The sequence below is a fragment of the Sinocyclocheilus grahami genome, unplaced genomic scaffold (assembly GCF_001515645.1).
Source record: "Sinocyclocheilus grahami isolate Dianchi unplaced genomic scaffold, SAMN03320097.WGS_v1.1 scaffold367.1, whole genome shotgun sequence".
Taxonomy (NCBI): Eukaryota; Metazoa; Chordata; class Actinopteri; order Cypriniformes; family Cyprinidae; genus Sinocyclocheilus; species Sinocyclocheilus grahami.
The window spans coordinates 313,047-340,358 of record NW_015505546.1 but is presented as its reverse complement, the minus strand read 5'-3'; the positions used below and the strand labels follow the sequence as shown (position 1 = coordinate 340,358).

General features: G+C 38.7%; 1 protein-coding gene across 1 annotated transcript in view; it reads left to right on the top strand.

Annotated features, from left to right (window-relative positions):
* Nucleotides 1-530: 530 nt before the first annotated feature.
* LOC107549251 (ryanodine receptor 1-like) overlaps nucleotides 531-27,312 on the top strand; it is an 80,762-nt gene continuing 53,980 nt past the window's right edge. The window contains exons 1-43 of the mRNA XM_016230263.1: nucleotides 531-805; nucleotides 2,375-2,531; nucleotides 2,627-2,794; nucleotides 2,929-3,050; nucleotides 4,330-4,516; nucleotides 4,595-4,730; nucleotides 5,320-5,415; nucleotides 5,539-5,657; nucleotides 5,748-5,881; nucleotides 6,044-6,285; nucleotides 6,361-6,548; nucleotides 9,023-9,259; nucleotides 9,349-9,701; nucleotides 10,440-10,569; nucleotides 10,662-10,769; nucleotides 10,863-10,915; nucleotides 11,671-11,833; nucleotides 11,951-12,037; nucleotides 12,146-12,372; nucleotides 13,040-13,487; nucleotides 13,577-14,107; nucleotides 14,372-14,572; nucleotides 14,661-14,772; nucleotides 14,986-15,129; nucleotides 15,284-15,557; nucleotides 16,397-16,514; nucleotides 21,627-21,759; nucleotides 22,777-22,871; nucleotides 22,995-23,130; nucleotides 23,219-23,402; nucleotides 23,523-23,634; nucleotides 23,822-23,942; nucleotides 24,079-24,248; nucleotides 24,351-24,571; nucleotides 24,660-24,750; nucleotides 24,834-24,974; nucleotides 25,049-25,212; nucleotides 25,829-25,907; nucleotides 25,992-26,081; nucleotides 26,171-26,311; nucleotides 26,392-26,469; nucleotides 26,564-26,639; nucleotides 26,748-26,871. Of these exons, the coding sequence (XP_016085749.1) occupies nucleotides 531-805; nucleotides 2,375-2,531; nucleotides 2,627-2,794; nucleotides 2,929-3,050; nucleotides 4,330-4,516; nucleotides 4,595-4,730; nucleotides 5,320-5,415; nucleotides 5,539-5,657; nucleotides 5,748-5,881; nucleotides 6,044-6,285; nucleotides 6,361-6,548; nucleotides 9,023-9,259; nucleotides 9,349-9,701; nucleotides 10,440-10,569; nucleotides 10,662-10,769; nucleotides 10,863-10,915; nucleotides 11,671-11,833; nucleotides 11,951-12,037; nucleotides 12,146-12,372; nucleotides 13,040-13,487; nucleotides 13,577-14,107; nucleotides 14,372-14,572; nucleotides 14,661-14,772; nucleotides 14,986-15,129; nucleotides 15,284-15,557; nucleotides 16,397-16,514; nucleotides 21,627-21,759; nucleotides 22,777-22,871; nucleotides 22,995-23,130; nucleotides 23,219-23,402; nucleotides 23,523-23,634; nucleotides 23,822-23,942; nucleotides 24,079-24,248; nucleotides 24,351-24,571; nucleotides 24,660-24,750; nucleotides 24,834-24,974; nucleotides 25,049-25,212; nucleotides 25,829-25,907; nucleotides 25,992-26,081; nucleotides 26,171-26,311; nucleotides 26,392-26,469; nucleotides 26,564-26,639; nucleotides 26,748-26,871 (7,166 nt within the window). The remainder of the gene's footprint in view (nucleotides 806-2,374; nucleotides 2,532-2,626; nucleotides 2,795-2,928; nucleotides 3,051-4,329; nucleotides 4,517-4,594; nucleotides 4,731-5,319; nucleotides 5,416-5,538; nucleotides 5,658-5,747; nucleotides 5,882-6,043; nucleotides 6,286-6,360; nucleotides 6,549-9,022; nucleotides 9,260-9,348; nucleotides 9,702-10,439; nucleotides 10,570-10,661; nucleotides 10,770-10,862; nucleotides 10,916-11,670; nucleotides 11,834-11,950; nucleotides 12,038-12,145; nucleotides 12,373-13,039; nucleotides 13,488-13,576; nucleotides 14,108-14,371; nucleotides 14,573-14,660; nucleotides 14,773-14,985; nucleotides 15,130-15,283; nucleotides 15,558-16,396; nucleotides 16,515-21,626; nucleotides 21,760-22,776; nucleotides 22,872-22,994; nucleotides 23,131-23,218; nucleotides 23,403-23,522; nucleotides 23,635-23,821; nucleotides 23,943-24,078; nucleotides 24,249-24,350; nucleotides 24,572-24,659; nucleotides 24,751-24,833; nucleotides 24,975-25,048; nucleotides 25,213-25,828; nucleotides 25,908-25,991; nucleotides 26,082-26,170; nucleotides 26,312-26,391; nucleotides 26,470-26,563; nucleotides 26,640-26,747; nucleotides 26,872-27,312) is intronic.

Below are 27,312 nucleotides of genomic sequence, written 5' to 3'. Positions count from 1 at the left end.
TTAGGATTTTGGGAGGGGGACTCACCTTCTCTCCCGCTATCTGAGGCTAGAAGCAAGGGCCAGTAGGTGGTCAAACCCGGGCCAGTCTCTCCCGATCAGCACGGGGACGGGAAGATCCTTCATGACCCCGACTTCCACCGGCCAGGCGCCCGGAGAGGCCGAAATGTTCACCCTGCGAGCGGGTACTTGTCGTGTATCCCCGTGGACACAGGTTATGGGGAGGAAGGCTTTACACTCTGTTCGGGGGGCGAGAATATGCGACTGGACCAGAGTGACCACACTGCCCGAGTCCAGGATGGCCCGGAACGGCTTTCCATTCACTTTCACTTCCACATCTGGAGCTCCCACCGGCAGGTCGCGGTGCACAATGCAGCCTGCCAGCCAGGTCCGTATGGGGACTTCCGTTGGCATGGGCTCATCCCGCGGAGAGGGAGCCGCCGGCCTGCTTACTGGTCGTGGGGTGCCCTCCGGCGCGCGCCGCTCCTGGACCACCCTCCGAGGAAAGGCGGCGCTCGCTCCCCAGCATCCCGATGTTGGGCCACATCCGCCAGCTCGACAGCCTCCACAAGCTGCGCGGTGGTGGTTGGGTTCCTCATCCCAACAGTTTGTCGGTGAGATCGGGGAAGGGCTCGGAGGAGACGGTCTATCGCAAGCTCATGCTCTGTCTCCCCTTGATGGGTGGCGAGGTGCTCAACGATCTGTTGCTGGCGGATGCTGACCTCGGTGAGCCGCTGGAGGATTTCGTCCATGTTTGGGGAGGAGTGCTCGCCTGTGACAGAACCCGGAGACTAAAACAAGGAAAAAGGTGAGGTGAAAAAATCGCTTGTCGGTGATTCTTCACTAATTCGCCTGCATTGTGTGTAACGGGGTGGTTCTACACCTTCATTTGAGTCCAGATGTGTTTGATTATACTGATTGGACTTCATTAGGAAAGCCACACAATACTTTCCGTACCCACTGTATATTGCAGTTAGGGTACTTGGACTCGGAAAACAATTATGAATGGATTTGGAGACACATAGTTTGACTTTTACTCAGACTTTTTGGACTCAGAAATTTTTCAGAGTACAGTCGAATCCACATCATGTGTAACATGAAAGATAAAAAAAACATAACATAAAATTGAGATGTCAAGACATTAATAAACATTTCCTACTCAAACTCACTTGGTTGGTTAAGGACTTGGACTCGACTCGGACCCAACACTAAATACCACTCAAAAGTCAGAATTTTTTTAAATGTTTTTAAATGAAGGCTCTTATGCTCATCAAGGCTGCATTTATTTGATCAGAAATACATGTTGTAAAACATTATTGCAATTTAAAATAACTATTTTCTGTTTGGATATATATTTTATAATGTAATTTATTCCTGTGATGTCAAAGCTGAATTTTCAGCAGCCAGTACTCCAGTCTTCAGTGTCATTTGATCCTTCAGAAATCATTTGAATATGCTAATTTGGTGCTGGCAACATTTCTTATAATATTTTTATGGAAACTGTTTTTTTAATGTATTCTTTGATTTATAGAAAGTTCAAAAGAACAGCATTCATTTGAAATAGAAATATTTTGTAACATTATAAATATCTTTACTGTCACTTTTGATCAATTGAATGCATCCTTGCAGAATGAAATAACTTCTTTAAAATTTTTTTTTAAATTTGAACTTTTGAACAGTAATGTACAGTATACACCCACACACACATACATAAGCTGTCAAGGACAGTCTGGCGCTTCTGACTCACAGCCTGTAAGTACGTTTTTTATATTTAAATAATTTGTCACTGATGATTCAAACGCAAGTTTTGAGCAGTGTAGAATAGGCTTGTTGTTTGTTGTTTCTCCGATCACAAATGCAGACATGGTTTTATGTTTACACGGCGCGATATGCAACGCATAAAAAGACAGTATAAGTCATTATAATCAGTAATTATGTCCCCACTGGACGCAACAAATGCCTCGTTTATAATGGGTTTTATTGATTTTGTCTCGTCACGCCGGAAGACGGCATCACAGTATGGTAAGGGGCGTAACATTTCCGTCACACGCTTGAGGTATTCGGCCAATCACAATGCACTGGATAGCTGGCCAATCAGAGCACACCTCACTTTTTCAGACCGATGAGCTTTGTAAGAATCGACGCCTTTCAGAAAGGCGGGGCATAGAGGAGAAACAATAATGTACATTATATGGAAAATAATGTGTTTTTTTAACCTTAAACCGCATAAACACATTGCATTACACCAAATACACAAAATAATGTTCTTTTTAGCAACGTCATATGACCCCTTTAACTGTGACATAATTATTAAATATTATTATTATTATGATTTTGCATATACGTTTTGTAATACATATCTGTTATTTCTCTGCAGTTGGAGCGGTAGCCACATGAAGTGGGGCCAGGCCTTCCGCGTACGCCACATCACAACAGGTCGGTACCTGCGTCTGGACGAGGAGAAAGGTCTAATGGTTCTGGATCCAGAGAAAGCCAACACCAAGATGTCTGCCTTCTGCTTCCGTGTATCAAAGGTAGGTTTGAACTTGATAAAAAAATATCAGCTTTTTATTTTGGCAGTTTTACTAGTTATCAAATTCTAACAGCATTTCTCATTCCTGGAGAACAGGAGAAGGTGGAGGGGGCTCAGAAGAAGCGAGATGTGGAAGGAATGGGTGTCCCTGAGATCAAGTATGGCGAGTCCATGTGTTTTATGCAGCATCTTTCCACAGGGTTGTGGCTCACATACGCTGCTTTAGATGCTAAAGCGGCTCGCCTGGGAACCATGAAGAGAAGGGTATGAAGCTCGCTGAACTACGAACCACATGCTACCAATTCATATACCTGATGGCTTGCCTTTCAGACTGTTGTGTTTCTTATGATCTTACATTTAAACCAAACTCTTTCTCTCTTTCTTTATCTTTCTTTCAGGCCATATTACATCAAGAGGGCCATATGGATGATGCACTGACTTGCTCTCGCTCTCAGATGGAAGAGTCTCAGGCTGCTCGTATGATCTACAGCACCACAGGCCTTTTTACACAGTTCATCAAGTATGACTGTGCATCACATACAATCTAACGTTTATTTATACTGTATATTATACGGTCACACTGAATATTGTGTAATACCTTATTGGCAGAATAAGAATTTGGTGATATTTAATGGTTACCTTTATTGTTTGATAAAAAAACAAAGTGAAAATATAAGCAATATGACGTTTTTTGGCTAAATGTTAGGAATTACTGTTCAAAATTTTGGTGCAGTTTTTTTTATTTTAATTTTTAATAAAAGTGTACTTTTACTTGCTCTCGCTCTCAGATGGAAGAGTCTCAGGCTGCTCGTATGATCTACAGCACCACAGGCCTTTTTACACAGTTCATCAAGTATGACTGTGCATCACATACAATCTAACGTTTATTTATACTGTATATTATACGGTCACACTGAATATTGTGTAATACCTTATTGGCAGAATAAGAATTTGGTGATATTTAATGGTTACCTTTATTGTTTGATAAAAAAACAAAGTGAAAATATAAGCAATATGACGTTTTTTGGCTAAATGTTAGGAATTACTGTTAAAAATTTTGGTGCAGTTTTTTTTTTTTTTTTTTTAATAAAAGTGTACTTTTATTAAGCAAGACATTAATACAAATATATTAAATTAAAAATTAAATAATTAAACTAAATTAAAATTATGCTGTTCTTTTGAACTTCCTTTTGATCAAAGAAATGAAATTAAATTGAAATGTTTTCAACATTGATAATGTTTCTTGAAGCAGAATATTAATATGATTTCTGAAGGATCATTTGATGTGAAAATTCAGCTTTGGCATCACAGGTATAAATTATATTTTATTGTTTATTAAAATTGAAACAGTTATTTTAAATTGCAATAATATTTCACAACATTTTTATTAAATATATAAAAAAATATTGTTATATAAATATGATATTATTAAATAATATTTTATATTATTAATATTATATAAAATATTTTATATTGTTTTAATCAAATAAATGCAGCCGTGGCGAAAATAAGAGACTTCTTTCAAACACATTAAACAATCTTACTGACCCCAAACTTTTGGTATGTATGTATGAATAAATAAATTTGACAAGTATTTTATAAATAATATAATAAAAGTATTATTTTTTAAAAAGAGTAAAATAAGTTTACTGAAAAGCTCTGAAAATGTGCCTATTCAGACTGATAATTTAAGAAAATATTTGTAGACAGTTGCCTTATATTTTCTTGTGTGTGTGTGCATGTGCGTGTTTGTGTGTGTGTGTAAATGTGCATGCATCCTCTTCTCTCTCTTACATCAGAGGTCTGGACTCTCTGAGTGGGAAGAACAAATCCCCTGGTCTGGTGTCCCTGCCACTGGACGCAGTGATCCTGTCCTTGCAGGATCTAATCCATTACTTCTGGCCTCCAGAGGAGGAGCTGGAACATGAGGAGAAACAGACCAAACTGCGTTCTCTACGCAACCGACAGAACCTCTTCCAAGAAGAGGTATGTGTGTGTGTTTGTGCCTGTCTGTCTGACAATCAACCCCGATCCCCTTTAATTAATATTTCTTTTCTGTTGCAGGGGATGATCACCATTGTGCTGGAATGTATCGACCGGCTGAATGTCTACAACACTGCTGCACACTTCTCTGAGTTTGCCGGAGAGGAAGCTGCTGAGTCCTGGAAAGAGATTGTCAACTTGCTCTATGAACTGCTTGGTGACTGAATATAAATAAATATAAATATACGCTACCAGTCAAAAGTTTTGAATAAATACGATTTTTTGAATGTTTTTGAAAGAAGTCTCTTATGCTCACCAAGGCTGCCTTTATTTGATCAAAAAACAGTAATACTGTGAAATATTTCAATTTTAAAAGTCTGTTTTCTATTTTAAAAATGTAATACATTTCTGTGGTGACATGATCCTTCAGAAAAAAATGTATATGCTGATTACTATCAATTATTATTAGTGATCAGTTATTAATAATGGTTATGATTGCATTTTAAAATATGTCTTTTAAAATGAATATTTCACATTATTACTTTTTTCTCATTTAAAAATATCACCCTTTTTTACTGTATTTTTGATTAACTAAATGCAGCCATGATGAGCATAAGAGACTTAAGGGGAAAAAAAAGAAATAATTAATTTAAATTATTTATTAAATATATAACGTTTATTGAATAGCATGTAAAAGGCATAATTTAATCAAAAAATATATATTTTTCTATTCATTCTTCATTACTTATTGATTTTTTGGATTATATTGATGGATTCGATTTGTGAATGTGTCTCTGTTTTCACAGCGTCACTGATTAGAGGAAACCGTTCTAACTGTGCTCTGTTTTGCGATAACCTGGACTGGCTGGTTAGTAAACTGGATCGTCTGGAAGCTTCTTCAGGTATTTATAACACCTTCCTCCAGCACACGGTCAACAAATGGCACAAAATGACTAACAATCCGTCTTTAAACTTTGCCACATACTTCTTGCTCTCATAATTCTTTCTTATCTGTTGGTCTTCAGGCATCCTAGAGGTGCTGTATTGTGTTTTGATTGAAAGTCCTGAAGTCTTGAACATCATTCAGGAGAATCACATCAAGTCAATCATTTCTCTCTTGGACAAGCATGGTCGAAATCATAAGGTCTGACTGCAAACGTGATTTAGGTCAACTCACATTTATCATTTTGCGACACATTGAAGATCTCACTCTCCTTTGCCTATGTCTTGACAGGTTTTAGATGTATTGCGCTCTCTGTGTGTGTGTAACGGTGTTGCTGTGAGGTCCAATCAAAACCTCATCACAGAAAATTTGCTTCCGGGCCGTGACCTCCTGCTGCAGACTAACATCGTTAACTATGTATCAAGGTAATATCTGTTGAGATATAAAGGTTTTTCTCCAATTAAAAATGCTGCATCGCACCTTTTATCGTTTACTGCAGCTTTTGTTCGTTAAAAAGTGTGCTAAATCAAAGAAATTAAAAAGATTTCAAACCGTTTACTGCAATAAATATCACTTACTCCTTGTAGCATGAGGCCCAATATCTTCTTGGGGACTTGTGAAGGTTCTACACAGTATAAGAAGTGGTACTATGAGGTGATGGTGGACTATGTGGAACCATTTGTGACAGCTCAGGCTACCCATCTGCGTGTTGGCTGGGCTCTGACTGAGGGCTTCAGTCCGTACCCAGGAGGAGGAGAGGGCTGGGGTGGCAACGGTGTGGGCGATGACCTCTATTCTTATGGCTTTGATGGCCTTCACTTGTGGTCAGGTAAATGTGGTGATCTTGCGCATTCTATATGTGTGAGTGTTTATGGTCCTTCAACTATATTTTTGGTCTGTGTAGGTCATGTGTCACGTCAGGTGACTTCACCCAACCAGCACATCCTGGCAGCAGATGACGTTGTGAGCTGCTGTCTGGATCTGAGTGTGCCCAGTATCTCCTTCTGTATCAATGGCCATCCAGTCCAGGGAATGTTTGAGAACTTCAACATAGACGGCCTCTTCTTCCCTGTCATTAGCTACTCTGCTGGAGTGAAGTAATTAATATTATTATTTTGTATTACATAGAAAATCTTTGTAGTAGGTATGTGGCGATATTAAAGGGGTCATATGACGTTGCTAAAAAGAACATTATGTTGTGTATTTGGTGTAATGCAATGTATTTATGTGGTTTAAGGTTAAAAAAACACATTATTTTCCACATACAGTACATTATTGTTTCTCCTCTATGCCCCGCCTTTCTGAAACGCGTCGATTTTTGCAAAGCTCATCGTTCTGAAAAGCAAGGTGTGCTCTGATTGGCCAGCAATCCAGTGTGCTGTGATTGGCCAAATACCTCAAGCGTGTGATGGAAATGTTACGCCCCTTACCATACTGTGATGCTGTGTCCTGGTGCGACGAGACAAAAACATTAAAACCCATTATAAACGAGGCATTTGTTGCATCCAGTGGGGACATAATTACTGATTATAATGACTTATACTGTCTTTTTATGCATTGCGTATCACGCGGCGTAAACATAAAACCATGTCTGCATTTGTGATCGGAGAAACGACAAACAACAAACAACAAGCGCTACTCTACACTGCTCAAAACTTGCGTTTGAATTGTCAGTGGCAAATTCTTTAAATATAAAAAACTTACTTACAGGCTGTGAGTCAGAAGCGCCAGACTGTCCTTGCAAAGTTGGAACTGCCCCACTTTATAGAAACAGCCTTTGTGCCACAGACGCATTGTAGGCTACTCTCCCAAGTTCAGGAAACTGAAAATGCGCTGCACACATCTGAATATTTGGGTTGAACTGTTCTGGAACAGTGTTGTAAATACAACTTAACCACTGATTTCTAGTTGTGTCCTCTTTTGGAAGGCCAAACAAAGTAGTTTCGCTTTCAAAACGAAACACACAGCGTCACACACGGCGGGCTAGAGTGAGCGGAGGCCGGCGGATTCGACGAAGGAGCGTCTGGCGGGCTTGCGGCAACTACATGTGACGACCCCGGGCTGGACTCCACTTCGTCCACGGTGAAAGCCGATCCGGCGATCCACAGCGCGAAAGTTGATTTTTGTATTTCATCAGCGACCAGCACGGATCAGCTCTAGGCATGACGAAGCGGATAACGTCCTCTTTTAGAAGGCCAAACAAAGTAGTTTCGCTTTCACAACGAAACACACAGTGCCTTCACGACATGGCAGTGGCGGCAACAACAATACTACAGCGAGAATCAAAGTTACGCCTTCTTTCTTTGCGTGAACATTTGGGTGGTGTTATGCAAATCTTCCCACACAGTGAAGTAGACATGGGGGGGCATGTTTAAACAAGGCGTTTTAGGAGGGTGTGGACAAGTCTTAACTTTTATAAAGAATATCTCTTTGGGTTTGAGACTTTAGTCTTTGCAACTTTAGGGATCTTATCTATTCACGGACAGCTTGTAACACTCCAAAGAGAAAGGAAAATTTGAAATTGCATCACATGACCCCTTTAAGATGCTGGCTCTTTTTCATTTGTATATAATTAATGGATAATATATAAATTAAACATTCAATGCACATTAAATATTTTTATTTATTTTTTATTTTTCTAAAGAAATTAATACTTTTATTTAGCAGGGGTACACAAAATTGATGTTAAAATAATTTATAATGCTTCAAAATACTTATGTTTACTCTATTTTATTCTTTTGAAGTTTATCAAAAAATCTTAAAAAAAAAAAATGTATCACAGCTTCCACAAAAAAATATTGTAAGAAATGTTTCTTGATTTCTGAAGGATCATGTGACACTGAAAACTGTAGCAATGATTGCTGAAAATTCAACTTTGCCGTCACAGAAATAAATTACATTTTAAAATAAATAGCTATTTTAAATTGTAATAATATTTCACAAAGTGACAGTTTTACTGTATTTTTGACCAAATAAATGCAGCATTGGTGAGCATAAGAGACATTTTTTAAACATAAAAAAATCTTACCGACCCCAAAAATTTTGATATTATCAAAACAGAGACAATTATTTATAAATGAAAACTAAAATCACTAGTTTTCATTTTAAAAATATGATTAATTCATACCTTTTTTCAACGGTAAACGTGCCAAAAGTAGCTTAATGTCAGCTTTGCCATCCTTTGCTAAGGCTAATGCTATCTCTGGATGGTGGAGCGTGAGATAAGTCCTCCTGTTTGTAGTATTTCTGAAGTGTTTTATATTCATACCACGCACCTCGCAAATCTTATGTCATATCCATCTCCTTCATCTCTTACTTGTTAAAAAATCTAAAAAAATAAATGTATACGTTGGATTTAAATGCAGAAGGCACTTTTTTCAGTTATTTCTCAGATGCCTCCATCTTTGAAAAATCTGACTGAAAAAGCAATTATTATTCTAGTGTCAAAAGTTCAATTCATATTTGCAATGTACATAATAAAAGATCAGTAGGCTACCTTGCGTCTGTATATTAAAACAATATTGCCATTCAAAATATTGCAATCCTATACCTCTACAATAAATCAGCTTCTTCTCTTTGTTCTTCTCCCTCCAGGTTTTATTCCAGTCTGCACTTTGGGTCTTTCTCAGGTTGGCCGTATTAACCTGGGTCAGAAAGTTAGCAGCCTACGTTACTTCGCCATCTGTGGCCTCCAAGAAGGCTTTGAGCCATTCGCCATCAACATGAAGAGAGACATCACAATGTGGTTCAGTAAGAGCCTCCCCCAATATGTTCCAGTGCCCACCGACCACAACCACATTGAGGTATTTAAGCAATATTTGTGTCATTTAGTTTAGATTAATGGTATAGATAAAGTTTCTGAATCTTCTTATTGTTCTCATGTGACCTGTAGGTCTCTCGTGTTGATGGAACCGTAGACAGCGCCCCCTGTATTAAAATAACCCACAGGACTTTCGGATCCCAAAATGCCAACACAGACATGCTGTTCTTCAGACTAAGCATGCCTGTAGAGTTCCACCTGACCTTCAAGGTGCCTGCAGGCACCACTCCCCTCACACGAACCCTCACCATCCCTGAAGAAGAGGTACTGGAGGTGGACCCCCACTCTGACTACGAGGTGCTGAAGAAGTCAGCCAGTCGCAAAGAGCAGGAGGAGAAGGAAAAGGAGCCATCTGTGCCCAAAGATATCCCGGGCATTAAGGAAAATGACAAAGACACTGCATCCGAGAAAGGAAAGAAGAAAGGGTGAGATCTGAGAACTTTTACATACTTTACAAAAGAGGAATTATTAAGGACAATATACTTTAAAAGAAAATACTTGAGTGAGAACTGAATGTAATGTTTTCAGACATTAATTGCATGTTAACTCCAATTAAATGAAAATGCATTATAGTTTAAATTTATATTAAGTGCAACTTTAGAGTGCTTTTTGACCCCGCTTAAGTAGGACTTAAGTTCATATTTATATGTAATTTCATAATTACTTCTATTGTCTTGGAAAAATGGTTAAAATGTACTACCGAAAATAAGATAAACTTTAATGTAATTTTATTGAAACTTGTATATCATATATTTAAATATATTTGTAATTACACATTTGTAATGATGAAGTTGCAATTTAGTACATTTAAAATATATTAACTTTAAAAATGTAAAATGTCGAAAAACACTAGTTAAAATTATAATCAAATACTTTATTTGTGCTTTAGTATGTTAGTCGGCAAATAAGTGTACTTTAAGTGTACTTTTTAATTTGACATTATTACAAAATGGATTTTTGTTCTTAAGTGTGTTAAGAAACAATCATGAAAGTACACTTAAGTGGCCTTTTATTTCAGTAATATTATATTATTTTCAAGTAAAGTTTTTTTAATATTCTTTACAGATTCAAAGTACACCACAAGTGCACATTCAATACAATTAAGCACACTTCTTTTTCAGAAAATGTAGTTCATGCTTGACCCCTCAAAATTCTTCCCTCAGCTTCCTGTTTAAAGCTAAAACGGCAGCCATGATCGCTCCTCCTCCACCTCCACCTATTATGCCCCGTTTGTTTGAGGATGTGGTGCCTGACGATCGTGACGACCCAGAAATCATCCTCAATACGACCACAGTCAGTCTTCATTGCAAGATTTGTAGTATGTAACACACTGTTTGCTCTTTTTTTTACTTATGCTTCTCTCTCTGCCTGTCTCAACTGCTTAGTATTATTACTCGGTCCGTATCTTCGCCGGTCAAGAACCTAGTGGGGTATGGGTGGGTTGGGTCACCCCAGACTTCCACATGTATGACCTTAGCTTTGACCTGTCTAAGGTCATCTTCGCCGGTCAAGAACCTAGTGGGGTATGGGTGGGTTGGGTCACCCCAGACTTCCACATGTATGACCTCAGCTTTGACCTGTCTAAGGTCCGTACTGTCACTTTGACTGTTGGAGACGACAAGGGCAACATACACGACAGGTGAGATGACAAAATTCTGCCATGTCAAATTATTGAAATGTAGCCCAATGAAGACAAATACAAGAAGCTGCAGTGTGGAGAGGCATTTAGTTAAAAATAAATGTTCGGTATAGTGAGGTGATGTAGGTGAATATCGATTTTGGTGCACCGGTAGCCTAGTTCAGTCACCAACCATCAGAATAGGTTGGGAGCAATCTAATGCCTACATTTATCATATTTTCAGTGTAGTATTTTGGATGTACAAAAAATTTGGAACTAGAACAATAATTGAAAGAAAATTACATTAATAAATATTTTTATTAATGAGTATTTATTCTTGATTTTCAAAAAAAATTTAAACAGCCTTGAAACAAGATAAATGTATTTGAGAACCAAATTAAATAGCAAGAGTTTTCAGAGGATATATTTTGAATTTCCTGTGACTTTGGCAAATAGTTCTTATTTTAGGCACAAACTTCACTATTTATGTGTCAGTGTCACATGATCTTTCAGAAATCACTCTAATATGCTGATTTAGTGCTCAATAAAAAGCATTTATTTGAAAAGAACAGCATTTATTTGAAATATAATTATTAAATAGAAATGAATGTATCCTTTCTGAATAAAAATATTAATTAAAAAGAAAGAAAGAACCACAAGAAGACCACAAACTTTTTATTGGTATTGTAGAATTTTGATTAAGCTACAAAGTTACAAAATGTGTTAATTCATCACTCAGGAATGTGAAACTTAACAGTATTCTGTTTGCTTATCAGTATGAGGAGGAGTAACTGCTATATGGTGTGGGGAGGAGAGTTTGGGAGCAACACCCAGCAGAGGTTCAGCCAGGAGGATCTGGTGATTGGTTGCTTGGTTGACCTGGCAACAGGTCTCATGAATTTCACAGCCAATGGGAAAGAGATCAACACTTTCTACCAGGTAAGTGAAGGTCATCTCTTCAAAGGAGGAGCTGTAGTGGCACTCAAAAATTCCCTAACTTCTGTTAGGAGTGCATTTTCTTCTTTTGAACTCATATGTATACATATGCTCTCTCAGGTGGAGCCCAACATTAAGCTGTTCCCAGCTGTGTTTGTATTGCCGACCAGCCAGAACATGCTGCAGCTGGAACTCGGAAAACTCAAGGTCTTCGCTATCCTCTGCTTCTGGCACTAAAAGTCATCAGCTTTCTTTTAGAAATACTTTTACTGAACATTTGTAGCCTTATTGTAGCCTTTTTTCTCCATCCCATAGAATATCATGCCTCTTTCGGCAGCCATGTTCCGTAGTGAGCGCAAGAACCCAGTGCCCCAGTGTCCTCCGAGGCTGGATGTTGAGATGCTGACCCCTGTAATCTGGAGCCGGATGCCCAACCACTTCCTGAATCCAAAAGTGGGGCGGGTGAGCAAGAGGCATGGCTGGATGGTGGAATGTACAGAGCCTCTCAGCATGATGGCTCTGCATATACCTGAAGAGAACAGGTACAGGAGAACGAGACAAGAAAAAAAAATCTAAATCGAAAACAATACCTCGCAGAAAAAAAAAGCTAAAACCAGGCTGTTCTTGGCTGTTCTTAGCTGGTTTAAGCTGGTCTCCCAGCCTGGCCAAGCTGGTTTTAGCTGTTTTTTTTCAGCAGGGACTTGAAAAAAAAATCTATCATTCATCTATCTATCTATCTATCTATCTATCTATCTATCTGCCTAGCAACCACCCAGGACATCCAAGCAACCAAGTAGCAAACACCCAAGAAACTGCATAGCAACACCTTAGCAACCACCTAACAATGACCATGAACACCCTAGCAACTGCTTACCAACCACCTAGAACATCCTAACAAACAAATAGCAACACACTAGCAACCACCCAGCAAAAACCTTAGCAACCACCCCAGCAGCTGCATAGCAACATCCTATTAACCACCAAGCAGTGACTATGACCACCCTAACAACCAACCCACAACACCCTAGCAACCATGTAGAAACCATCCAGAAGACCCTAGCAGCTGCCAGGCAGCGACCAAGAACACTTCAAAAATTCTTTCTGGCCAGGCTTTCTCAAGCTGACATCAAAGTTTGTCTTGACAAATTTTTTTAATCTAGTTGTTGTATATTGTTAAATAGTGGACGTGTTCCTCTTTCTCGTATGCAGGTGTATTGACATCCTGGAACTGTCTGAGCGGCATGACTTGCTGAAGTTCCACTATCACACTCTGATGCTTTATTGCGCCGTGTGTGCGTTGGGCAACAACCGTGTGGCTCATGCCCTCTGCAGCAGCCACGTGGACGAATCACAGCTCTTCTACGCTATCGAGAATACCTACCTGCCAGGCCCTCTTCGCAGCGGCTACTACGACCTTCTCATCAGTATCCACCTGGAGTCAGCCAAACGCAACCGCTTGGGAACTAATCGTGAGTTTATTATTCCAATGACAGAAGAGACGCTCAGCATCACGTTTTTCCCGGATGCAGAGGCGGCCCATGATCTGCCAGGAGTGGGTCTCACGACCTGCCTCAGACCCAAGCTACACTTCTCCCCTATCAACTTTGTGGGTACTGACCCAGATCTGTACACCCTAAGCCCCATTATACCTCTGCAGGTACGATGAGGATACAGTGGGGTCCAAACCTGATTGTTGGTAGACAGATGATCTCGTTGCTAATATCTGAACTTTTTCTGCCCTTACAGGAGCTGAAGACCAAGGCTCTAAGCATGCTTACCGAAGCCGTGTTTGATGGCAGCCAGGCCATGCGCGATCCTGTTGGGGGCAGCGTTGAGTTCCACTTCGTTCCCATTCTCAAACTCATCAGCACCCTCCTCATTATGGGCATCTTCAACAATGAAGACATCAAGCACATTCTAAAGATGATCGATCCCAATGTGTTTGGGAAAAAAGAGGAGGCAGGAGAGACAGAGGAACTAGGAGAGGAGGTGAAGGAGAAGGAAGAAGCGGCTGAAAGAGAGGAGGAAGCCGTGGATGAGGGAGTTGGGGAGGAGGAGGATGATGAGGAGCTGAAAGCGCTGAAGAAGGAGGAGGGACAGGAAGGAGAAGAGGTTGAGAAGGCAGTAGAGGAGGAGGAAGGAGAAAAGGTGGATGGAGAAAAAGCGGAGGAGGAAAAGGAGGCAGAAGAAGTAGGAGAGGAGGCTAAAGAGGAGGAAGAGGAGGCACCAGAGGAGGGACTACTTCAAATGAAGCTTCCAGAGGCTGTAAAACTGCAGGCAAGTTTAATCGCTAGATCTATCTGTCTGTCTGTCTATCTGTCTCTGTCTCTCTGTCTGTCTGTCTATTGATTTGTTTGTTTGTATACTGTATATGTATATCTATTTTATTGTCTGCCTGCCTGCCTGTCTGTCTATCTATCTATCTATCTGTCCGTCCGTCCGTCCGTCAATTATTGCATATACTGTATATTATGTATATTTTCTCTTGTTTGTATATTTTATTAATACTGTCTCCGTCTGTTTGTCTGTCTCATCTTTCAGATGTGCACCCTTCTACAGTATTTCTGTGACTGTGAGCTCAGACACAGAGTTGAGGCTATTTTGGCATTCTCTGATAAATTTGTAAGGCACATCCAGGCAAACCAGCGTGAACGATATAATGACCTAATGAGAGCATTTACTATGAGTGCTGCAGAGACCGCTCGCAGGACCAGAGAGTTTCGCTCTCCTCCTCAGGAACAAGTATAATGCACAACTCTTTACTTTAAAACCACATATAATTTTTGTTGCTTTCAGGGAGAATAATCACTGATTATGTGCATATATGTAGGTTTTCCTGTTGACTAACTTCAAGCACAGCCCAGAAGAAGAGGATTGCCCCGTGCCAGAGGAAGTGCGGGAAACCCTCCAGAATTTCCACAATGAACTCCTGAATCACTGTGGTCAGTTTTCAAAATATCTCACAAAAATTACTGTACGGCCACATTACAACAATTAAACACCAAGAAGCTGCTGCTGCAAATTCACCTTGGATCAAATTCTCTACAGCTAATTCAGTTTCTGGTTCTTCTGAAGATTTAAACTGAAAAATTATGACAAAAAAAATATATTATTGGACTGTGTGGTTCTTATCCATATTTGTTTTTGTACCTCAGGTGTTTACGTAGAAGAAGAAGCAGAGGAGGAAGAGGTAGATGCGTCTCTGAGAGGGAGACTACTCAGTTTAGTGGAGAAGATCAAGACCTTTAGGAAGAAAAAGGAGGAAGAGGAGCCAGAACCAGAGGAAGAGCTCAAACCTAGTGAGTAAATGTAGTCAAATGTCTTGAGAAGGTTGTTCAGATTAACTCATCTCATGGATGCAATTATAGATCAATATTTTTGCTTTTAGTTCAAAATTGTACTATTTTTATTTTTAGTGTTAGTCTAACATTTCCAGAACATTCTATGCCCCAGGTACTTTACAGGAGCTGATATCCCACACAATGATCCACTGGGCACAGGAGTCCTTTATTCAGAACCCTGAGCTGGTGCGGCTCATGTTCAGTCTTCTTCACCGGCAGTATGACGCTCTGGGAGAGCTGATCCGTGCCCTGCCAAAGGCCTATGCCATCAACGCTGTGTCTGTACAGGACACAATGGACATGCTGGAGTGCCTGGGACAGATCCGCTCCCTTCTCATCGTCCAGATGGGCCCGGAAGAGGAGAGGCTTATGATTCAGAGCATTGGGTGGGTACTTAAAATGACTGGATATCTAATAATAATAATAATAATTCCTTACATTTATATAGCGCTTTTCTGGGCACTCAAAGCGCTTTACATAGAAAGGGGGAATCTCCTTAACCACCACCAGTGTGCAGCATCCACCTGGATGATATATATTGCGCCAGAACGCCCACCACACACCAGCTTATTGGTGGAGAGAAAACAGAGTGATGAAGCCAATCAGCAGATATGGGGATGGTTAGGAGGCCATGATGATCAGAGGCCAATGGGTGAATTTGGCCAGGATGCCGGGGTTACACCCCTACTCTTTTTCGAAGGACATCCTGGGATTTTTAATGACCACAGAGAGTCAGGACCTCGGTTTAATGTCTCATCCGAAAGACTAATTAAAATGCAATTTATTCCTGATGGCAAATCTTAATTTTCAGCAGCCATTATTCCAGTCTTGAGTGTCACATGATTTTTCAGAAATCATTCTAATATAATGATTTGGTGCTCAAGTAACATTTCTTATTATTATCAATTTAAAAAACAACAAAAAAACAGCAACAAAAAAAACTGCTTAATATTTTTGTGTGGAAAAAAATTATGTAATATTTCAGGATGCTTTAATAAATAGAAAGTTTTAAAGGGTAGCTTTTATTTGAAATAAAAAAGGTTTTGTAACAATATTGACAATATATAACAAAAAAAAAAAAGTTTCTGACCCCAAATTGTGGTGAATCTTGTTTGTGTTCATGCCCTGAACTTATCTAGAGTCATTTATGCTTATCTGGACATATCTTTTGTGTCATGTGTAGTATTTCAAATACTAAAAATGCGTATTGTCTTCTGTCTCATAGGAACACCATGAACAACAAGTTGTTCTACCAGCACCCTAACCTGATGCGAGCACTGGGCATGCATGAGACGGTCATGGAGGTTATGGTCAATGTACTAGGAGGTGGAGGAGACTCCAAGGTACTTTCCTGTTTACTGTATGTATAAGGGTACTTTACTGTATATACGGGGGCACAGGAAGATGTTTTAGGTTGGGGTGCTGTACACGCGGAGTGGCAATTATCTGCACCTCAGTATTGTAGTACAGTATAAAACAATATGCAATAATAACGTATTGAGTGTAAATTACAATTTTATAATTCAAATTATTAAATGGATCCCATTTTTGGGACAATAAAGCCCTCCCTACACCTAGCCTAACCCTACCCGATACTTTATTTTCAACTTTTTGAATATTTCCTTCATTTTTATTAAAAATAAATTTTCTGATGTGATTTGAAATTTGAAAAGGGAGAAAAAAAGTTTGCCAAAAGGCAGATTCGAACTCGGGTCGATCGTGTCAAAATGAATAGGCTAAGATACACGCTTTACCATCTACTCCACTGAATCTGACAACTGATGACCGTCTTTTGTAATGTTGACTATCCCAATCACACGTTGGTGGGTGGAGTTAGTGTAAATAGCTTCTGCCAACAAGGCGGGCTATTTGCACTTAGTGTAAATAGACACTCCGGGTCGACAACAACAACAGGTATAGTTCAGGCAAGACAAAAGAGTAATCCTAGGGCAAGCGTGGGTCATCGATCGGCAAACAAAATCCAGAGGGCTTGACAAGAGGGGTAATCCAATAACACCAGCAATAGTCCAGGCGAGGTGCAAACACAATCTGAAACAGCAAGGCAAAGGGTAAATCCAAGTAAAAAATGCTATAATTTTTGCACCTATAGGTGAAAAATCTTTTGATTTGCCATGTTGCATGTTGCATTTAGCTAAAGATTTTTTAATCTCTGTATTTTTGCATTTGTTGATGCTGAAAATCAGTTATACTGGGATCCTAGTCTAAAAAAATATATTAAAAACGCAAAACACACCTGATGCGAATTCTTTGCTCTTAATTTTCTATAAGCAGAGTTAACAGACCATGTTGTATTTTCTTGTAATTTATTAAAAGAAGGTACAGCGCCATCTTGTGCCGACTAAACTGACTTGAACGCCCTTGACGTCGTAATTACGACTTGTCAACTCGCAAGTATGAACGTCCCAGGAGGACTTGAATGCAGCAGAAGACTAGATGACAAGGTCAATAAACGATAACTAAGACTATATCAACATGCAATTTCGTCCAAGACAGGCTATAAACTTCAGGGCAGGCAGAGATCAGACAAAACGAGATAACAGGCAAGGATCAAGACACGGATAAACAAACTATGAACAAGGCTAAACTAGACTCAGTAAACTTGGAATGGCTCCGGGAGAGTAGTGTTAATTTCATTAACGTAGACTATGACGAAAAATGTTCATTGATTAGCTTTTTTTCCATGACTGACAAGACGACTGGTGCGTTCAAGTCATGTCGGATAGATTGCATTTACGAGTTGAACGCACATGAATGCCACCACAAAGTCGTTATTACGAGTGGGAAACTCTAAATTTTCTTTAAGCCCCGAGTTGGGGGCGTGTGTCAATGAGAAACATGGCGGAATCGATGAATGCAACGCCTGTACTTGACGGTAAATTTTTGTTTAAATTGCTAGTTTAGTTGTCCTATAAACTTAAATTGGTCATGTTCTTGTTACGCAGCTAGTTAATGAAATCCAAGTAAAAAATGCTATAATTTTTGCACCTATAGGTGAAAAATCTTTTGATTTGCCATGTTGCATGTTGCATTTAGCTAAAGATTTTTTAATCTCTGTATTTTTGCATTTGTTGATGCTGAAAATCAGTTATACTGGGATCCTAGTCTAAAAAAATATATTAAAAACGCAAAACACACCTGATGCGAATTCTTTGCTCTTAATTTTCTATAAGCAGAGTTAACAGACCATGTTGTATTTTCTTGTAATTTATTAAAAGAAGGTACAGCGCCATCTTGTGCCGACTAAACTGACTTGAACGCCCTTGACGTCGTAATTACGACTTGTCAACTCGCAAGTATGAACGTCCCAGGAGGACTTGAATGCAGCAGAAGACTAGATGACAAGGTCAATAAACGATAACTAAGACTATATCAACATGCAATTTCGTTGACGAAATAAGACGAGACTAAAATGTATTCAAAAAGATAAAAACTTTACAAAAAAACTCTTTTTATTTTCGTTAAAAAAGGAGACAAAATGTTATTGCAGACTGCTCTACACGCCTCTACTATTACTCTACGGTTGCCAGATATCAAGAGTTCTAATCCCCGAATCAGAGCTTCGCTGTTAAATTCATAAATTTTCTGCCCAGTGTGTTTTGCTTATTTTAAGCAATTTTAAGCAATCGCTCACTCTTCATTGCGGAAGCGCCGCCGCAGATGATCTGAAAAACAAACAAGCTGGAGTTTAGCTATCTAAATGAAAGCGTCATTCAGCCGATCAGTGTTCTGTCATGAGATCTCACTATATTGTTTGCAATTGTGATAGCTGAATAAATACACTTACTCAATCGCTGTTGTTTTAATAGAGAAATAGACTATTTCAATTATGGAATTAGTGGAATTGCTAGGAATTGCACTGTTGTAATATTTTTTGTTTGTTTTAGCTGTTTTCATAATGTAGACAGAGAGATTGCATAAGTCTTTGGTGTTGATTTATATAATAAAAAGCCTATAAAAAATCAGTACACTAGATGAGGTAAAATACACCATGTATGTGTCCACATTCTATTGGTTTGTGCTTACTGGAGAAAGTGCAATACCTGAAATGCAAAAGTAAATTTCTCAAATGACAACAATCATTACGATTACAATTTTGAGCAAAAATTATTTTGATCAGTTTAACCAGGGCAGGCAGAGATCAGACAAAACGAGATAACAGGCAAGGATCAAGACACGGATAAACAAACTATGAACAAGGCTAAACTAGACTCAGTAAACTTGGAATGGCTCCGGGAGAGTAGTGTTAATTTCATTAACGTAGACTATGACGAAAAATGTTCATTGATTAGCTTTTTTTCCATGACTGACAAGACGACTGGTGCGTTCAAGTCATGTCGGATAGATTGCATTTACGAGTTGAACGCACATGAATGCCACCACAAAGTCGTTATTACGAGTGGGAAACTCTAAATTTTCTTTAAGCCCCGAGTTGGGGGCGTGTGTCAATGAGAAACATGGCGGAATCGATGAATGCAACGCCTGTACTTGACGGTAAATTTTTGTTTAAATTGCTAGTTTAGTTGTCCTATAAACTTAAATTGGTCATGTTCTTGTTACGCAGCTAGTTAATGAAATCCAAGTAAAAAATGCTATAATTTTTGCACCTATAGGTGAAAAATCTTTTGATTTGCCATGTTGCATGTTGCATTTAGCTAAAGATTTTTTAATCTCTGTATTTTTGCATTTGTTGATGCTGAAAATCAGTTATACTGGGATCCTAGTCTAAAAAAATATATTAAAAACGCAAAACACACCTGATGCGAATTCTTTGCTCTTAATTTTCTATAAGCAGAGTTAACAGACCATGTTGTATTTTCTTGTAATTTATTAAAAGAAGGTACAGCGCCATCTTGTGCCGACTAAACTGACTTGAACGCCCTTGACGTCGTAATTACGACTTGTCAACTCGCAAGTACGAACGTCCCAGGAGGACTTGAATGCAGCAGAAGACTAGATGACAAGGTCAATAAACGATAACTAAGACTATATCAACATGCAATTTCGTTGACGAAATAAGACGAGACTAAAATGTATTCAAAAAGATAAAAACTTTACAAAAAAACTCTTTTTATTTTCGTTAAAAAAGGAGACAAAATGTTATTGCAGACTGCTCTACACGCCTCTACTATGCGAGCTCTCATGAGTGCGGTTGCCAGATATCAAGAGTTCTAATCCCCGAATCAGAGCTTCGCTGTTAAATTCATAAATTTTCTGTTTTGCTTATTTTAAGCAATTTTAAGCAATCGCTCACTCTTCATTGCGGAAGCGCCGCCGCAGATGATCTGAAAAACAAACAAGCTGGAGTTTAGCTATCTAAATGAAAGCGTCATTCAGCCGATCAGTGTTCTGTCATGAGATCTCACTATATTGTTTGCAATTGTGATAGCTGAATAAATACACTTACTCAATCGCTGTTGTTTTAATAGAGAAATAGACTATTTCAATTATGGAATTAGTGGAATTGCTAGGAATTGCACTGTTGTAATATTTTTTGTTTGTTTTAGCTGTTTTCATAATGTAGACAGAGAGATTGCATAAAATGTAAGTCTGAGCTGTTTTAACTGAAATAAACTTGCACTGACTGATCTTAAAATATATCAGTGCCTTTGTTTTGTCTCAAGACACACACCAGTAATGTTATTTTCTAAGGCACATCTATAAAAATTACTTAAATATCCTAATTGAACTATGGCCTAATCCTGGTTTAGTCTAAGCCCTGTCTGTGAAACCTGGCCTTAGTCGACTAAAACTTGATTAAAAATAAATAGGATAAGGTTGACTAAATATGAGAAAAACTAACAAGGACATTTTAGCCCGGGACTAAGACTAAGACTAAAATGAAAATAGATGACAAAATTAACACTACGGGAGAGTGATAAATGCTAAACAATACTCGGCCATCTGAACAGACTCTGAGTGGGTGTTATATAGTGTGTGTGATTGGTTTCAGGTGAGTGTGTGATCAGTGAAATGGTAGATGGGAAATGTAGTCCAAGGTAATGTGAATCAGTCTATATAGTGTGAGAGTCAATATGATGGAAGGGTGGCAATCGGACAGAAGTCCTCAGACCGGATTCGTGACAATATATATATATATATATATATACACAAACCCGATTCCAAAAAAGTTGGGACACTGTACAAATTGTGAATAAAAACAGAATGCAATGATGTGGAAGTTTCAAATTTCAATATTTTATTCAGAATACAACATAGATGACATATCAAATGTTTAAACTGAGAAAATGAGATTTGTAAATTATTCCATTCCTTTTTTACTCACAATTTGTACAGTGTCCCAACTTTTTTGGAATTGGGTTTGTATATATATATATATATATACTGAACATTTAAAACTGATATTCTTGGACAAGGATCCGACTCTGTCAATGAAACTGATGTAAAGGGAAACAAACTTTTTTGTTTTTCCATAGGAAATTCGATTCCCACAAATGGTGACCAGTTGCTGTCGCTTCCTGTGCTACTTCTGCAGGATCAGCCGTCAGAACCAGCGTTCCATGTTTGACCATCTCTCATACCTGCTGCAGAACAGTGGCATTGGACTGGGTTGGTCACTTTTTAAAACTTAACTGATACAGATAGCATATTTTTTATCATTGTTGGGTCTGTTCACACCAACGATAACTATAACAATAACTCTAATTCTGTGAGCATAGGGAAGTCCACAGCACAGCTATAACGATGACAACACAGAGGAAAGATATCATTGGAATCACTTTCAGAATGATTTTTTTTCTAGCTGATGAATGATAAAAACATTGACAACCAATTGGAATCCACCAGAGTTCAAAAAGCTTGCACATTTAAATGGGTAGACGACATAACTGCAGTGCATGCTTATAATAAATAGAACTCATCTGTAGATGTGGACGCTAACATGGTTATCATTATTGTTATTGTTCTTAGTAACACTTTACAATGAGGATCCATTTATTAACATTAGTTAACATTAAATAATTAAATACATAATTTCAACATTTACTAATTATTTTTTTAAATAAAAGTTGTATCTGTTGACATTGGATAATTCAATTAAAGGGGTCATATGATGCTGCTAAAAAGAACATTATTTTGTGTATTTGGTGTAATGAAATGTGTTTATGCGGTTCAAAGTTTAAAAAACACATTCTGAACTTTTATAAAGAATATCTCTTTGGATTTGAGACTTTAGTTTTTGCAACTTTACAGATCTTATTTATGCACCAAGAGCTTGTAACACTCCAAAGAGAAAGGAAAAATTGAAATCGCATCATATGACCCCTTTAACATGAGTAGCCAATGAACAATTGCATTTTTATTAACTAACACTGAAAAAGATGAATAAATGCTGTAAAATGTATTACACATTGTTAGTTTATGTTGGCTAATCCTTTAACTAATGTTAACAAATGAGACCTTATTGTTAAAGAATTTCTGTTGTTACAGAAATTTGTAAATAATTAACGCATAGTTCCTTAAAGAAAATCTAAATAATATTAAAAGAATACAATTTAGGATCATAATATTACTTGGTTTAGTTTTTTTCGTTTAAAGAATTTCAAATTTTTTTGTGTTGCTTTTTAGGGATGCGTGGATCTACTCCTCTGGATGTTGCTGCCGCGTCTTGCATTGACAACAATGAGCTGGCACTGGCTCTGCAAGAGCAAGACCTTGATATGGTAATGCTCTGAACAAATTGTATTTTGTATCTAATGATTTTATTGTACAGTACATTTATGATGTATTACTGCAAAAAACAAACAAACAAACAAACAAAAAAATTGGTTCACTATGCTACTCAGGTGGTGACGTATCTGGCTGGATGTGGCCTTCGGATGTGCCCCATGCTTCTGTCTAAAGGCTACCCTGACATAGGATGGAATCCAGGTGGAGGAGAGAGATATCTGGACTTCCTGCGTTTTGCTGTTTTTGTAAATGGTGAGCATATTTAGTGTAATTCTGTTTCTGACTCCTCTGTTTGAAGGCATTTAGAATGAAATTTTTTGTGTTTGTGTCTCCCCTGCAGGTGAGAGTGTAGAGGAGAACGCCAATGTGGTTGTTCGTCTGTTGATTCGTCGGCCTGAGTGCTTCGGCCCTGCTCTGAGAGGAGAGGGAGGTGCAGGTCTATTAGCTGCCATCAAAGAAGCCATTAAGATCTCTGAGGACCCTGCCAGAGATGGGCCAACTCCTAAAAAGGACAGACGTTTCATGTAAGACGTTCGGAAGTGAATGCTTGCTGTGTATTTAATATTTTGCTTTCTATTTAAACAATTTGTCATTATATCATGTTATCTATATTCCATTTTTTGCCCCTTGTGATTGATTGACAGGTTTGGAGGGGAGGAGCAGCATGAAGAGAATAGAATGCATCTTGGAAATGCTATCATGTCATTTTACTCTGCTCTTATTGACTTGCTGGGTCGCTGCGCTCCTGAGATGCATGTAAGTATAACTACTTGAATAATTTACCTGTGAAGTCCATGACAAACATTTTTATTTTATTTTTTTTGTGAAAGAGGTCTCACATGCTCCCCAAGGCTGCATTTATTTGATTTAAATACAGTAAAAATAGTAATATTGTGAAATAATATTACAATTTAAAATAAGTTTATTTCTATTTTACCCACAGTTGATCCAAGCAGGTAAAGGTGAAGCTTTGAGAATCAGAGCCATCTTGAGGTCTCTCGTACCCATTGAAGACCTGGTGGGAGTCATCAGCCTTCCTGTTCAGATCCCCACCTTTGGCAAAGGTACACAAAATGGTCACCATGTGACCGTTTCTTATATTAATCTTTATTTTTTCTGTCTGTTTTACTCTGTGGTGGAAACAGGCTTCCATCCAACTTCTGTATACTCTTCTCATTTTTCCTGTGCTACTTTTCATAGATGGTCAGATTGTTGAGCCAAAAATGTCAGCGAGTTTCGTGCCAGACCACAAAGCCTCCATGGTGCTTTTCTTGGACAGAGTGTACGGCATAGATAACCAGGACTTCCTGTTGCATGTGCTAGAGGTGGGCTTCCTGCCCGATATGAGAGCTGCAGCCTCTCTAGATACGGTGAGCTTTTAGTATTGTCAGTCATATTTCATCATCTCTTCTTTACCTTTCATAATATATAACATAATATAAACACTGATCTTAATTGTGATGTTCCATCAGGCGGCATTTAGCACCACAGAGATGGCTCTGGCTCTAAACCGTTACCTGTGCTCAGCTGTGCTTCCTCTGCTCACAAAGTGTGCCCCACTGTTCGCTGGCACAGACCACCGTGCCATCATGATCGACTCAATGCTGCACACCATCTACAGACTGTCCCGGGGACATGCCCTTACCAAGGCCCAGAGGGATGTCATCGAGGACTGCCTTATGTCTCTTGTCAAGTTAGTCCACTCTGTAACGTCTGTCCTAAAATGTAGAAATGAAAACATAAAATGTTATTGCTAATCAAGTAATATTTGTGTATTTTAGGGATTTGCAGCCATCTATGTTGCAGCATCTGTTGAGAAGGCTGGTGTTTGACGTGCCAATCTTAAACGAGTATGCCAAGATGCCCCTCAAGGTATGATTAGTTACATTGAATTTTTAGTTACATTGAATTTGTGTGTTTCTTGTGCTCATGTTTTGTGCTTTAATTTAATTTAGTTGTTGACCAATCACTATGAGCGCTGCTGGAAGTATTACTGCCTACCAAATGGATGGGCAAACTTTGGAGTCACATCAGAAGAAGAATTGCATCTCTCTCGCAAACTCTTCTGGGGCATCTTTGAGTCCCTCGCACACAAGGTTTGACAAACATTTAGTCTCAACAGACAAATTCAAACTGAAATGTGCACTTACACGCCATCTCATCTCTGTAGAAATTTGATGCAGAGCTGTTTAAGATCGCCATGCCCTGCATCTGCGCCATTGCGGGTGCCATCCCTCCAGACTATGTGGATGCTAGCTATTCATCTATGACTGAGAAGAAAGCATCTGTCGACGCTGAAGGAAATTTTGACCCCAAACCAGTGGAGACAACAAAGTGAGAAAATGATCAGCTAGTACAATTACTGTATTCACTTTGCATTTATAAATGTGCATTGTGTATTTGAATGTATTTATATAGATTTATTTATACAGATTTATGGTAACATTTTAGTTTAGGGACCAATTCTCACTATTAACTACTTGCTTATTAGCATGCGCATTACTAGCATAGTGGCTGTTTATTAGTATGTATAAAGCAACTATTATGCCTTATTCTGCATGACCATTTTAATAATCCTACCCCATACCTAAACTTAAAAACTACCTAACTAACTATTAATGAGCTGCAACTTAGGAGTTTTTATTGAGGCAAAAGTTGTAGTTAAATAGTTAGTGAAAATTGGGAATCAACAACAGTAATTATTATTATTATTATTATTATTTAAGTACTTTTTAAATATTATTTATATGTTATAATATTAAAATGCTTATATGTTATATAGTTGTATAGTCACATTGAATCAGGGTAAAAAAAAAATCATCCTTATCTGATCACATTTAACCTCATTGATATTAACAGAAATAATCATTTTGAGGGAGTCAAAAAAAGATTTGTATTTGAATGAACAGCAGCAACTGAACGATTATGTTTCCTTTTTGGTTCTTTGCAGCACCATCATTCCTGAGAGATTCGATGCCTTCATTAACAAATATGCTGAGCACACGCATGATAAATGGGTCTTTGAAAAGGTTTGTATCAGCATCCGTGCTCATTTGTGAAAGCCAATTGCATTGTGGGAATAGGCTTTGTAACCTTTTGTTTCCATCTTTCAGATCCAAAACAACTGGACATATGGAGAGGTTCTAGATGAGAACAGCAAAACTCACCCCATGCTGCGGCCGTACAAGACTTTCTCAGAGAAGGTCTGAATGGATCTTCTTGGAATCTTCTTTGTCTGTTGGTTGTTACAATTGGTTTTCTAGAATCAATCTGTCTTTTGAATTCTCTCTAGGATAAAGAGATCTATCGCTGGCCCATTAAAGAGTCCATCAAGGCCATACTGGTGTGGGAGTGGACTCTGGAGAAAGCCAGAGAAGGAGAAACTGAGAAAATTGAAGTGAAGGCCACCAGGAAGATCTCTCAGACTGCTCAGGTAACAGAGAGATGGTACAAAGAAGATGAAAATATCATGTATGAGCCCAATATCCAAACATATATATGCATCTCGTGCAGGCCACCTATGATCCCAGCCAAGGATACTCTCCCCAGCCAGTGGACCTGACAGGCATGGCCTCGTCCAGAGAGCTACTGGTATATTATTTATATTCTTTCAGTATAAAACTATAACTTTGGTATTCAAAAAACCCTTGTGATTGATTCACTTCTCATGTGTCCCTCTGTTCAGTCCATGGCAGAACAGCTTGCTGAAAATTACCATAACACTTGGGGCCGGAAGAAAAAGATGGAGCTGCAAGCCAAGGGTATAATTGATTATTTTATTCAGTGTATCATGTTGACTGCACAAAATAATGTTCAGAATATAAACCCGTGGGCTGTCTCCTAGTTTTTTGTGTTTTTTGTGTTCATAGGTGGTGGCACCCATCTTTTGTTGGTACCATATGATACGTTGACGGCCAAAGAGAAGGCAAGAGACAGAGAGAAAGCCCAAGACCTGCTCAAATTCCTCCAGTTTAATGGATATGCTGTCACCAGGTACCCAACTGATGCCGTACAACAAGAAATTATGTTATAGTGACTAAGGTCTAAAATTACCATTTCTTGTTGCTGTTCTTTGGCAGTAGTTGAAGTTCTTTAGGTTTTCTTAAGAATGCTGAAAGCCTGTGAACAAGAAAAACGTCTCGGGTTACTTATGTAACCATGGTTCCCTGAGGTGAACGAGACACTGCGTCCTCTAGGGGTCGCTATGGGGGAACGCCTCGTCGTGACCCGTGTCTGAAGCCTACATTGAAAAAACACCAACTTGTTTGGCCGGCGACAGCCATGACGTCACTACCGTTGCAACTAGTACAAAATAGGCGCCGGTAGCGCACATCATCACTTCTTCGTCTGAAGCTTGTGTCCGCAGCATGGCACAAAAACTAGAGGACGCAGTGTCTCATTCCCCTCAGGGAACCATGGTTACATAAGTAACCC